The following is a 14,476-nucleotide window of genomic DNA, read 5'->3' as shown; positions in this document are numbered from 1 at the left end:
CACCCGCGCCTAGCTCTGGTCCAGGGCGTAGTACGTGTTTCTTAATCATGTAAGAACGGGCACTACGCCCTGGACTAGAGCTAACCCACTCATCGGGAGCCTACTGGAGAGGGTTAAGCTAAAACGGAGGTCCATAATTTGAGTCATCTGTTTCCACTGCTGAGTTCGCAGCTCTGGTCTGCTGCTCACTAGCCGTCTTCGGGTGGATGTAGGCAGCCCTAGGATACTTTCTATTAGCGAAAAATACGTAATATGAGTTTAGTAGAATATATAGTGTTCTACCGCAACCTATTGACGAATTGGAGTTTACTTTTCGCACTTTCAGTGCGCTTGCAAGGTAAAGTATTATTCTTTATAATTACATGATGTTCTATCATGCCAATGAAGCCTTGATGTAGCGATAGTCCATCTTCATGACAACACTATAATTTGAGTTTAGTTTATTTTCACAAATTCTACATGTTGCTTTATTTTGTAGCTGTGGTACAGATAGTCTGTAATCATGATATAGGAGATTATGATACCATGTTTTACGGCATAAACCCTCCTTTTCATCGCTCCTTCATGATCTTAGATGTGTAAACTTTATAAGGTAATGTGTAAAAGCCTAGAATGGCGACATGTTCAGTCCTTTGATCTGTGATAAAGTCACGGAGACAAATACTGCCATGTAAATCTCTACTTCCTTCCCCATTGCAGGGCTTGTATTTGGTTGCTATAGTTGCCAGGTGAATGGACAAGGCTGAGTTGCCACAGTGACACTGTATACTTTTCCACCCGATAAAGCAAACCAGAGGGCCGATATGCGCCATGTAGGCAGTTTGTGAGTTTACTTTGATGTGCAGACAGCTGCCAGCGGTCTTTTGCATTGCGGTGTCACCTAGGAGATTCAGGGGACACTTTTTCTGTTGGTGTCAGACTATAGATTAGGCTACACATCAGGTTACATAATGTTCAGTTATTCCTTCTCTTTCAGCTGTTTGACGTTTAAGCCTTTCCATGGAGAAGCCCCTATTCACTCTACTCTACATCTGTATGTGAGAGAGAGAGAGAGCGAGAGAGAGAGAGAGAGAGAGAGAGAGAGAGAGAGAGAGAGAGAGATTCTGTGTATTTGTCCTGTCTGAGTGTGATTGTCTGCCTATGATTGTTGGAGCGTGTGCGACTGGGTCTCTTGTGTGTATGATTGTTTGATTGTGTGTGTGTCTATGTATATCCCTAACACCCCGTAACTTCCACTTGAAGAACATGTTGCCACCTGTGAGGAGAGACCGCATCATCGCTCAGCTTCCAGAGGTGACACACACCTTTTTTAGATTTTGGACAATTTTTTCTTGTGGGGATGGTTGGGTGCGTGCCTCAACACGATTACAAATCATTTGTAGACTGCAAATTGTCCGCAAGAAGCCCAAACAGATATAATATTTGACTATGTCTATTGTGCATGGGAATACTTGGGAACAGATTTCACCAATTAAAATCAATTGGAGCTGATTTCCTGGTGTTTGTAAAACATTTTTATGTCCAACGATAATACAAAATAAAATAATAATATTATTATAATTATTTTTGGATCAGAAAACATGGGGGAACAAATAAAACCACCAGGCTGCCAGTTGGAGTCTTTTGTGTCACACGTACACACCTCCTCAGATTCTAATCTAATAACGTGTCTCTGTAACACAGTGACCAACCCCTTCACAATTCTGGAACCCTGTAATGAAGCAGATGATTAGACAGTGCTGGGTGGTCATTTACTGATTATTAGTTTGTTTCACACACTTAATGTTCTTAGTTTTGTTCAGGACTCGGTCACTGGCTCGTGCTAATGTGCCAGAATTGAAGAGATTCCGTTCCATGTCCCCACAAGGCAGTTGTCCTTCTAGCCTCTGATTTATGTGGGATGCAAAGCTGATATACTTTCTTGCTTTGAGTTGACACCTTGTTGACACCTTGTTTAATCCCTCTCTCTCTCTCTCTCTCTCTCTCTTCTCTGTCTCTGTCTCTCTCTCTCACCTCTCTCTCCCTCTCTCTCTCTGTCTTTTTCTCTCTTTGTCTCTCTCTCACCTCTCTGTCTCCCCCCCTCTCTCTCTCTGTCTTTTTCTCTCTGTCTCTCTCTCTCTCTTTCACCTCTCTGTCCCCCCCCCCCCCCCCCCCCTCTCTCTCTCTCTCTGTAGTGTTTTACCCCAGCTGCAGCGCTACACACTAAAGATGTCTTCCACTCACAGGTCAAGGCTGCCTGTCAGGGGCAAAAGACAGGCGCAGTGGGGTGAGATGAACACACACACACACACACACACACATATATATATTTGTATATTATCTGTGTTTGACTGGACTGTTCTCTTTATGTGTCTGTAGCTTTAACATCGCCAAGGTGATTGTGGTAGGGGATGTGGCAGTTGGGAAGACATGTCTAATCAGCAGGTAAGGAAACACTACAGTCTATGGCTGCATATGAAATGGTACTCTACTCCATATTTAGTTCACTACTGTTGAGAGAGTCCTATGGGCCGTTTGGGAAACAGTCTATTACAGATCTTATCCCCCGGGGGGCATGCTGATCTCCCTCAGGATGTGTACTTGCCAATTAAAAATACTACTGACCATTTCACTTCCTATTAGTCAGTTGTTGCCATGACACCCAGGTGAATCCACACACAGCAGAGCACCTGCCTCTTCAGAAATCAGCAAAACTGTTACCGACGCTCTCCCCAGCTTGGGATAATAGAGACTGTTTGTTGACTAATTTGATTGACCTGTGGGTTTGATTATTGGCATATTGAAGTAAGTTAGTTCAGTGATCAAATCTCCCGAAAAGCTGCTATTTATAGTCATAGCTTTGGGTACATGAAGAAGTATACTGTATGCTAAACTCTTAATGTAGTAATGTTTCCTCTCTATTCTGTTACTGTCCTGTTACTCTTCTGTTACTGTCCTGTTACTGTCATAGTCCTGTTACTGTCCTGTTACTGTCCTGTTACTCTTCTGTTACTGTCCTGTTACTGTCCTGTTACTGTCCTGTTACTCTTCTGTTACTCTTCTGTTACTGTCCTGTTACTCTTCTGTTACTGTCATAGTTCTGTTACTCTTCTGTTACTGTCCTGTTACTGTCATTGTCCTGTTACTCTTCTGTTACTGTCCTGTTACTCTTCTGTTACTGTCCTGTTACTGTCCTGTTACTGTCCTGTTACTCTTCTGTTACTGTCCTGTTACTGTCCTGTTACTCTTCTGTTACTCTTCTGTTACTCTTCTGTTACTGTCCTGTTACTCTTCTGTTACTGTCATAGTTCTGTTACTCTTCTGTTACTGTCCTGTTACCACTTTGCTAAGGTCCTGTTACTGTCCTGTTACTGTCATAGTTATGTTACTGCCCTGTTACTGTCATAGTTCTGTTACTGTCCTTTTACTCTTCTGTTACTGTCCTGTTACCGCTCTGTTAAGGTCCTGTTACTGTCCTGTTACCTTCATGGTACTGTCATGTTACTGTCATAGTTCTGTTACTGTCCTGTTACTGTCATAGTTCTGTTAGTGTCCTGTTACCTCCCTGTTACTGTCCTGTTATCGTCCTGTTACCGTTGTGTTACTGTCCTGTTACGTTACTGTTTTGTTGGTGTCATGTTACTGTCCTGTTACTGTCTATATATTACTCAGGTGCTGTGAGGACAGACGTTAGTCACCCAAGTGTAATAATGACATTGATTATGTAATGTCCCCCCCCTCTCTCTCTGTCTCTCCACAGGTTCTGTAAGGACTCGTTTGATAAGAACTATAAGGCCACCATCGGAGTGGATTTTGAGATGGAGCGGTTTGAGGTGTTGGGGGTGCCCTTCAGTTTACAGCTGTGAGTACTACACACGCATGCACACACACGCACACACACACTTCACACTCATCATCCTCACCCTTTCCTCATCAATTGTCGTCTGTTGCCTCTTGCTCTCTCTCTCTGTCTCTCCCTCTCTCAGATGGGACACAGCGGGTCAGGAGAGGTTCAAGTGCATCGCCTCCACATATTACAGAGGAGCACAAGGTATGAAATCAAACACAGACGCATGTTAAAGGAAGCCCTTAATAGATGTATTGTGGTGATGCCTGCAGCCTGTCTCTTCTCTAATGTGTGTTGTTCTCCTGGTTTCTCTCAAGCCATCATAGTGGTATTTGACCTGAGCTGTGTGACCTCTCTGGACAACGCCAGGTGAGAGATGCCAACATATTACATATTGATCACATCTGCAGCATCCAGATAGAATGTCTTTTCATCATAGTATCTCAGCGGCCATCAGTCAATTTCTATGAAAGTCTACTTTATTGCATGTGATAGACATATTATGTGTGTCTGTACGCGCGTTCAGGCAGTGGCTGGAGGATGCTATGAAGGAGAACGATCCCTCCAGTGTTCTGCTGTTCCTGGTCGGAACCAAGAAGGACCTCAGTGTGAGTCTGATGGAGAAAATCCAACCTGACTAAAGACAGTACAAATGATCTGTCATTGATTGATTTAAAGATGAAGTATTTCAAACGGTGTATCTCTCTCTCTCTCAGTCTCCTGATCAGTTGGCCTACATGGAGCAGGAGGCCATTAGACTGTCAGAGGAGATCAGAGCAGAGTACTGGACTGTGTCTGCTAAGTCAGGTAGTGCTGGGAATACACACACAAACACATAACATCCTCTGGTTTACTCCCTCATGTGTCCCCCATCATATCCCATTCTATCTCTCTGTGTGTTTTGCTTTCTTCCTCCCCTCAAACACTTTCTTCCCCTCACTCTCTCTTTCTCTCTCTCCGCCCTCCCTCCTCTCTCCATCCTCCCCTCCTCTCTCTCGCTCTCTCAGGGGAGAGTATCAGGGAGTTTTTCTTCCGGGTAGCGTCTCTAACCTTTGAGGCCAACATGCTGGCAGAGCTCGAGAAGAGTGGGTCCAGACGTGTTGGTGACATTATCAGTAAGTGTATTTTATTACATGTAGGAGACAGTGGCAACGGCTTTCTACTTGCTCTCCTTTATTCTCACATTATAGCAACATGTTTCCCGCAGGAATCACCGAGAGCACAGAAGAAGAGTACAAACCAACCAAGAGAAAAGCAACCTGCTGCTGATGGGGAAGGATTCACTTCACTACACAGGACAACACTACACAGGACAGCACAGGACAACACTACACAGGACAACACTACACAGGACAACACAGGAAAACACTACACAGGACAACACTACACAGGACAACACAGGACAACACTACACAGGACAACACTACACAGGACAACACAGGAAAACACTACACAGGACAACACTACACAGGACAACACAGGACAACACTACACAGGACAACACAGGACAACACAACACAGGACAACACTACACAGGACAACACTACACAGGACAACACAGGACAACACTACACAGGACAACACTACACAGGACAGCACAGGACAACACTACACAGGACAACACAGGACAACACTACACAGGACAACACTGCACAGGACAACACAGGACAACACTACACAGGACAACACTACACAGGACAACACAGGACAACACTACACAGGACAACACTACACAGGACAGCACAGGACAACACTACACAGGACAACACAGGACAACACTACACAGGACAACACAGGACAACACTACACAGGACAACACAGGACAACACTACACAGGACAGGACAACACTACACAGGACAACACAGGACAACACTACACAGGACAACACTACACAGGACAACACAGGACAACACTACACAGGACAGGACAACACTACACAGGACAACACAGGACAACACTACACAGGACAACACTACACAGGACAACACTACACAGGACAACACTACACAGGACAACACTACACAGGACAGGACAACACTACACAGGACAACACAGGACAACACTACACAGGACAACACTACACAGGACAACACTACACACACAGGACAACACTACACAGGACAACACAGGACAACACTACACAGGACAACACTACACAGGACAACACTACACAGGACAACACTACACAGGACAACACTACACACAGGACAACACTACACAGGACAACACAGGACAACACTACACAGGACAACACTACACAGGACAACACTACACAGGACAACACTACACAGGACAACACTACACAGGACAACACTACACAACACAACACAGGACAACACAGGACAAACAACACAGGACAACACTACACAGGACAACACAGGACAACACTACACAGGACAACACAGGACAACACAGGACAACACAGGACAACACTACACAGGACAACACTACACAGGACAACACTACACAGGACAACACAGGACAACACTACACAGGACAACACAACACAGGACAACACTACACAGGACAACACTACACAGGACAACACTACACAGGACAACACAGGACAACACTACACAGGACAACATTACACAGGACAACACTACAAAGGACAACACTACGCAGGACAACACTACGCAGGACAACACTACACAGGGCAATACAGGACAACACTACACAGGACAACACTACACAGGACAACACAGGACAACACTACACAGGACAACACAGGACAACACTACACAGGACAACACAGGACAACACTACACAGGACAACACTACACAGGACAACACTACACAGGACAACACTACACAGGACAACACTACACAGGACAACACAGGACAACACAGGACAACACTACACAGGACAACACTACACAGGACAACACTACACAGGACAACACTACACAGGACAACACTACACAGGACAACACTACACAGGACAACACTACACAACACAACACAGGACAACACAGGACAACACAACACAGGACAACACAGTAACAGCAACAGTAACAGCAATTATCCCCATCAATCCATGGATAACAGATTGCATTCGTAGTCTTTTTTTTACATCGTCATAAAGAGAAATAGGCAACACTTGCATGGTCTTTAAAGCAGCTTAAGAGAAATAGGCGAAGCACGTGGACTGGAAGAAACCTCTATAATCACAAAACCAGGGTTTGGAGTCTAATGCTGCTCCTTTATGTGAAACCCTCTCCATAAACAACTGGAGATAGTGTAGGTCCCATAGCTTTGAGTTTTCCCTGACCATGTAACCAGACCAGGAAAAACTCTTATCTATCCCCTTCACCAGAGCCCTATGCTGTGTAGTGTAGTATGGTACAATACATGTAGCTCTGGTCTAATGTAAAGTAACTCTGGTCTAATGTAAAGTAACTCTGGTCTAAAGTAATATAGCTCTGGTCTAAAGTAATGTAGCTCTGGTCTAATGTAAAGTAACTCTGGTCTAAAGTAATGTAGCTCTGGTCTAAAGTAATGTAACTCTGGTCTAATGTAAAGTAACTCTGGTCTAAAGTAATGTAGCTCTGGTCTAAAGTAAAGTAACTCTGGTCTAAAGTAATGTAGCTCTGGTCTAATGTAAAGTAACTCTGGTCTAAAGTAATGTAGCTCTGGTCTAAAGTAATGTAGCTCTGGTCTAATGTAAAGTAACTCTGGTCTAAAGTAATGTAGCTCTGGTCCAATGTAAAGTAGCTCTGGTCTAAAGTAATGTAGCTCTGGTCTAATGTAATGCTCAACACTCAGAGTTAGCTTGGTTCTCGTTTGAGATTTGGCCAGACAGACTCCTGCATTCTAGGTGAAGACGTCAGCAGCAACAGGCATGCAGACCTCCGTGCGTTGGCTGGTTTATTTTCCTCCTTCGTGTCATGTGTCTGGTCTGCTAATGGGATGAGTACGCTGCCTCCCATGACCACCCAACATCCCAACCACACCACAGCCACAATATAGACTCTCAGGGCTCCTAAAATACAGCGATTGTTTAATCACGAGAAAAGATGGAGAGAGAGTGAGAGCGATAGAGAGGGAGAGAGAATGAGAGATAGGGAGAGATGGAGAGAGAATAACATTTCATTTACATCTGATGATCTGGTACAAATTGAATTAAGACTGTTGTGAAGAGGGCAGAAGCAGGCCAGACATTTAGGTCTACTGCTTTGCCATGTCCTGAAATGTTATGCCTCACTACTGATGATTGTATTACATTTGATGTGATTTGTGATATTTTATGTCCTATAAAATCAATATAGATGACTATCCTTCACTGTTAAAGATTGATTTCATTCTTCAGAAGAGTAATGGGAAGTTTATTACTATGGCCTACACAAAGAAGCAAATACCTGTATGTGTGTGTGTGTTCAATAACACTGAACCAGTGGAGGCTGGTGGGAGGAGCTATTTGTATTTATTATGGATCCTCATTAGTTCCTGCCAAAGCAGCAGCTACTCTTCCTGGGGTCCAGCAAAATTAAGGCAGTTTATACCATTAAAAAAACATTACAATACATTCAGAGATTTCACAACACACTGTCTGCCCTCAGGCCCCTACTCCACCACTACCACATATCTACTGTTGAAGTCAGAAGTTTACATACACTTAGGTTTGATTTTCAACCACTCCACACATTTCTTGTTAACAAACTAGTTTTGGCAAGTCGGTTAGGACATCTACTTTGTGCATGAAACAAGTCAGTAGGTCAGAAGTTTACATACACTAAGTTGACTGTGCCTTTAAACAGCTTGGACATTTCCAGAAAATGATGTCATAGCTTTAGAAGCTTCTGATAGGCTAATTGACATCATTTGAGTCAATTGGAGATGTACCTGTGGATGTACTTCAAGGCCTACCTTCAAACTCAGTGCCTCTTTGCTTGACATCATGGGAAAATCAAAAGAAATCATCCAAGACCTCAGAAAACAAATTGTAGACCTCCAGTCTGGTTCATCCTTGGGAGCAATTTCCAAATGCCTGAAGGTACCACGTTCATCTGTGCAAACAATAGTACACAAGTATAAACACCATGGGACAACGCAGCCGTCATACCGCTCAGGAAGGAGACGCGTTCTGTCTACTAGAGATGAACATACTTTGGTGCGAAAAGTGCAAATCAATCCCAGTACAACAGCAAAGGACCTTGTGAAGATGCTGGAGGAAACAGGTACAAAAGTATCTATATCCACAGTAAAACAAGTCCTATATCGACATAACCTGAAAGGCCTCTCAGCAAGGAAGAAGCCACTGCTCCAAAACTGCCACAAAATAGCCAGACTTCGGTTTGCAACTGCACATGGGGACAAAGATCGTACTTTTTTGAGAAATGTCCTCGGGTCTGATGAAACATAAATAGAACTGTTTGGCCATAATGACCATCTTTATGTTTGGGTGAAAAAGGGGGAGGCTTGCAAGCCGAAGAACACCATCCCAACCGTGAAGCACGGGGGTGGCAGCATCATGTTGTGGGGGTGCTTTGCTGCAGGAGGGACTGGTGCACTGCACAAAATAGATGGCATCATGAGGCAGGACAATTATGTGGATACTGTATATTGAAGCAACATCTCAAGACATCAGTCAGGAAGTTACAACTTGGTCGCAAATGGGTCTTCCAAATGGACAATGACCCGAGCATACTTCCAAAGTTGGAAAAATGGCTTAAAATGGCTTAAGGGCAACAAAGTCAAGGTATTGGAGTGGCCATCACAAAGCCCTGACATCAATCCTATAGAACAGTTGTGGGCAGAACTGAAAAGCGTGTGCGAGCAAGGAGGCTTATAAACTGACTGTTACATCAGCCCTGTCAGGAAGAATGGGCCAAAGTTCACCCAGCTTATTGTGGGAAGCTTGTGGAAGGCTACCCGAAACATTTTACCCAAGTTAAACAATTTAAAGGCGATGCTACCAAATACTAATTGAGTGTATGTAAACTTCTGACCCACTGGGAATGTGATGAAAGAAATAAAACCATAAATATATAATTCTCTCTCTACATTCTTAAAATAAAGTGGTTTTCCTAACTGACCTAAGACGGGGAATTTTACTAGGATTAAATGTCAGGAATTGTGAAAATCTGAGTTGAAATGTATTTGACTAAGGTGTATGTAAACTTCCGACTTCAACTGTACATTACTAAATCCATGTGTGTGTATAGTGCGTATGTTATCGTGTGTGTGTGTGTGTATGCATGTGTCTATGTTTGTGTTGCTTCACAGTCCCTGTTGTTTCAGTGTTTTTTAAATCTAAATTGTACTGCTTGCTTCAGTTATTTGATGTGGAATAGAGTTCCATGTAGTCATGGCTCTATGTAGTACTGTGGAATAGAGTTCCATGTAGTCATGGCTCTATGTAGTACTGTGGAATAGAGTTCCATGTAGTCATGGCTCTATGTAGTACTGTGGAATAGAGTTCCATGTAGTCATGGCTCTATGTAGTACTGTGGAATAGAGTTCCATGTAGTCATGGCTCTATGTAGTATATATATACTATGTAGTATATATATATATAGATATATATGGACAGGAGGATGGGCTCTTTGTATGGAATAAATGGAACAGAGTCACACAGACTTCAATAACACAATGTGGGGACTGGGGCGTAAATAAAACAGAAACACTTTTATTAAAGGGATCACCGGTAGAAAAGGGTATCAGCAGTGTAATTACAGAGGCTAAACCTCTCCCTATCCCTTCATCTATCCCCAAGTCATCTTCTCCCACTGCCAACTACCACAGGCTTACTGAAGGTACAACATCTAATATTGCCAATAGAAAATACAAACCCACAAGTCAACCAATTAGTTTCCAAGCCCTAAATAAAACCTATACTCCCTGAACTAAACCATCGTTTACCAGGCAGGTTGATTCAGGTTGATTCATCCTTATTTGCAATAATCAGCCTGAGCATTTTTAAATGAGACAATACATTGAACATGGTTTTTAGCCCAGGAGTAACCCTAGAACCCTTAGGAACACTCAAGAACATAAAGACCACAACTGTATATCAGCAACCCATTTGACTGTATACCGATAGAGCAAATAGTCACAATTACAAAAACACATTTCCCAGAATACAACACTGTGATGTGTTTGAATGACACTAGGCATATGCTGTGTAAAAAAAAGAAGAAAAACCTGGGGAACTCGGAAATCTCAGACTTCCGACTTCAGTGCCTCTGACATCAGTGCGTTTAAGACAACTGGAAATCCTGAAGAAGAAAAAAACGAGCTCCATCTGGGAAAAATCGCTTTGAAAAGATCATTTAACTGAGAATTCCAAGTCAGAAACTCCGGCAATCTTTCTAGAGGTCAGACGTCATAATTTGAACTCGCTTTTTTTGTTGTCTTGGAAGCACTAATACACATGGTCTTTCACCACTGATATTAATCCTTATTATGATAATGATCAGTGGATCAGACAAAAGGTCTAATGTGTTCACATAACTGACATTTTAGTCAGTAGCCTCCTCCCCTTCTCTTAGGACCTAGTACTAGCCCGTTAAGAGTTCACAGATCTGCACAGGTCTGGATAGATGAACGCAATACGGCAAATTAGAGCTCCACATCTCATCTTGAGGGGCTAGGTGGAACCATCTCCATAGTGATCACAGATATCCACTCTTTGGACATCTGTGGACTTTAAGGGGGCAGGAGTTAGGAATAGAGGGTCACATTTAAAACAGACCAGATGTAAATGTCAGAATACCCAACCAAGAGTGACGTAAATGCACGCATGATGATTGAAAGTCAAGGACAAAAGGATTTAAAGAAATGCTAAGTTCACAGACACAACCGTTAAAATATCTAGTTACACGTAAGTAAATTCACAACAAATCTTCCTATGCTTCAAACTATCAGCGGATGCTTTACACCACCAATAATAACTTCACATGGAAAAAAAGTTGTCAAAGCAAAGCTCAAGGCTAAAACCTAGTTCCTCCCTAACATACTGCCATCTCTTACAATCTAGTTCAGTTCACCTGGGACGTCGTCATGGTATCAGTTGAGAAGGTTACCTACCGGTAGTACTAAATCTTTTATTCCGTGGTTAGAACACAGAAACAAAGTCTAGCAGCTCACTCTCTGGTCTTCCAAAGAGATACATGACTGTAGAGTAGACCCTGTTATATCCACATACCCCGTCCGTCTGTTTAAAACCTAAAGTTGATCTCTGTTTGTACACTGACGGCAACACTGTAATAAACCAGTAGGTTTTTGACATAAGACAATATTAAATCTCATCAGTCTGTGTTGTTGGGGTTTCAATCATTCCCATCATCACATAGGTATCATTCACACATATTAAGATGCAGTTTAAGGAGAGCGCTCTTCATATTCAATAGCAAACATTTCTCTCAATACCAGAGACTCATAAGCATGTGTGTGTACTGTCAGAGGTGTGTGTGTGTGTGTGTACACGCTACTGGTCAAAAGTTTTAGAATGCCTACACATAAAAAAAATATTTTCTACATTGTAGAACAGTGAAAAAATCTTAACACATATGGAATCATGTAAAAAGTATTAAACAAATGAAAATATGTTATATTTGAGATTCTTCAAATATCAAGGCAACAGTTGGCTAACAGCTTTGCAAACTATTGGCATTCTCTCAACCAGCTTCACCTGGAATGCTTTTCCAACAGTCTTGAAGGAGTTCCCACATATGCTGAGCACTTGATGGCTGATTTTCGTTCACTCTGCGGTCCAACTCATCACAAACCATCTCAATTTGATTGAGGTTGGGTGATTGTGGAGGCCAGGTCATCTGGATTGTGGAGGCCACTCCATCACTATCCTTCTTGGTAAAATAGCCCTTACACAATCTGGAGGTGTAAGGGCTAAGCGCAAACCAGATTGGATGGAGAATCGCTGCAAAATGCTGTGGTAGCCATGCTGGTTAAGTGTGCCTTGAATTCTAAATAAATCACAGACAGTGTCACCAGAAAAGCACCCCCACACCATAACACCTCCTCCTCCATGCTTTACGGTGGGAAATACACATGCAGAGATCATACGTTAACCCACACCGCGTCTTACAAAGACACGGTGGACTCCAGACCTAAGGACACATTTCCAACGATATAAATGTCCATTGCTCATGTTTCTTGGCCCAAGCAAGTCTCTTCTTCTTATTGGTGTCCTTTAGTAGTGGTTTCTTGGCAGCAATTTGACCATGAAGGCCTGATTCACAGTCTCCTCTGAACAGTGGATTTTGAGATGTATGTTACCTGAACTCTATGAAGCATTTATTTGGGCTGCAATCTGAGGTGCAGTTAACTCAAATGAACTTATTCTCTGCAGCAGAGGTAACTCTGGGTCTTCCTTTCCTGTGGCGGTCCTCATGAGATCCAGTTTCATCATAGCACTTGATGGTTTTTGCGACTGCACTTGAAGAAACGTTCAAAGTTTTTGACATTCTCCGTATTGACTGACCTTCATGTCTTAAGTAATGATGGACTGTTGTTTCTCTTTGCTTATTTGAGCTGTTCTTGCCATAATATGGACTTGGTCTTTTACCAAATAGGGCCATCTTCTGTATACCACCCCTACCTTGTCACAACACAACTGATTGGCTCAAACACATTTTGAAGAAAATAAATTCTACAAATGAACTTTTAACAAGGCACACCTGTTAATTAAAATGCATTTCAGGTGACTACCTCATGAAGCTGGTTGAGACAATGACAGTTTTACACGCTCTTGGCATTAAGGCAAAGGGTGGCTATTTGAAGAATCTCAAAATATATTTTCATTGGTTTTAACACTTTTTTGGTTACTACATGATTCCATATGTGTTACTTCATAGTTGAGGTCTTCACAATTATTCTACAATGTAAAAAATAAAGGAAAAACCCTTGAATGAGTAGGTGTTCTAAAACTTTAGACCGGTAGTGTAGGTTTGACAGACCATGTGAGGAGTGCAGGGTTAGGGTTCATACTGAAAACAGTGTCTTTATTCATTTTGATGCATCAATACAAAAACGCAGACAAGCTTCCTGATTGGCTCGGAAAAACGCTCGTTAGGCTGCCTCTCGCCACAACCCGCCAATCACCAGGAGGGTAAGGGGCAGGTCTATGCAGCCAAAGGGACATTACATTACCAGCCTACCACGGCATGAGACAACCCGCGAACCAATCAGATGCTTTCGGCAGCATCTCCTAATCTTTTTATAGATTTAAAAAAAAATCAAACAGGAAAAAGAAAATATAGCATACCCCATATTAGTAAAAGAAAAGGACAACGGTTGTCATGACAACCAAACAATCATTTCTCCGTTAGGTCCATGTCCTATTACATCTATGTCAGCGGTTTGTTTCAAGTGTTTGGTGGTCTGTATCGACATTTCTGCCTGCCTGACATACAGAGTTAATATCCTTACTAAATAAAATACTGGACTATGGGGCCGGCAAAAATACAGTGAGGAAAGAGAGAGGGATAGACGGAAGGAGGGGAGATGTGCCGGGAGAGAAACATGGCTAGATACACAGTAGCTAGGAACAGAATCCAATGGGACACAAGAAGAGGGGGAGCAGGGTTAGTTTAGTAGGTTGGGAGGAGAGGTGGAGCAGGGTTAGTTTAGTAGGCTGGGAGGAGAGGGAGAAGAGGGGGAGCAGGGTTAGTTTAGTAGGCTGGGAGGAG

General features: G+C 42.8%; 2 protein-coding genes across 2 annotated transcripts in view; one reads left to right on the top strand and one right to left on the bottom strand.

Annotated features, from left to right (window-relative positions):
• The first annotated feature begins 1,245 nt into the window (after window positions 1-1,245).
• LOC139388424 (ras-related protein Rab-34-like) lies at window positions 1,246-5,142 on the top strand. Its single transcript, XM_071135077.1, has 10 exons — window positions 1,246-1,293; window positions 2,175-2,266; window positions 2,359-2,424; window positions 3,740-3,841; window positions 3,966-4,030; window positions 4,144-4,195; window positions 4,353-4,434; window positions 4,543-4,633; window positions 4,834-4,941; window positions 5,034-5,142. Exons 1-10 carry the CDS (start codon window positions 1,246-1,248, stop codon window positions 5,093-5,095), a joined length of 768 nt encoding a protein of 255 aa, XP_070991178.1. The 3' UTR covers window positions 5,096-5,142.
• Window positions 5,143-10,435: 5,293 nt separating this feature from the next.
• Window positions 10,436-14,476, bottom strand: part of LOC139388517 (SPT6 homolog, histone chaperone and transcription elongation factor) — a 50,653-nt gene continuing 46,612 nt past the window's right edge. The window contains exon 38 of the mRNA XM_071135215.1: window positions 10,436-14,476. This exon is cut by the window's right edge and continues 678 nt beyond it. The gene's annotated coding sequence lies outside the window, so the exon portion shown is untranslated.

Source organism: Oncorhynchus clarkii, chromosome 29, assembly GCF_045791955.1.
Source record: "Oncorhynchus clarkii lewisi isolate Uvic-CL-2024 chromosome 29, UVic_Ocla_1.0, whole genome shotgun sequence".
NCBI classification, from domain to species: Eukaryota; Metazoa; Chordata; class Actinopteri; order Salmoniformes; family Salmonidae; genus Oncorhynchus; species Oncorhynchus clarkii.
The sequence above is the reverse complement of the archived record's forward strand: the minus strand, read 5'-3'. Positions and strand labels throughout refer to the sequence as shown.

Coding starts and splice junctions, on each gene's coding strand:
- LOC139388424 (XM_071135077.1), top strand. CDS start 1,246: ATGTTGCCACCTGTGAGGAGAGACCGCATCATCGCTCAGCTTCCAGAG. Junction 3,842..3,965: donor GTGCCCTTCAGTTTACAGCT/GTGAGTACTACA, acceptor TCCCTCTCTCAG/ATGGGACACAGCGGGTCAGG. Junction 4,634..4,833: donor GACTGTGTCTGCTAAGTCAG/GTAGTGCTGGGA, acceptor TCGCTCTCTCAG/GGGAGAGTATCAGGGAGTTT.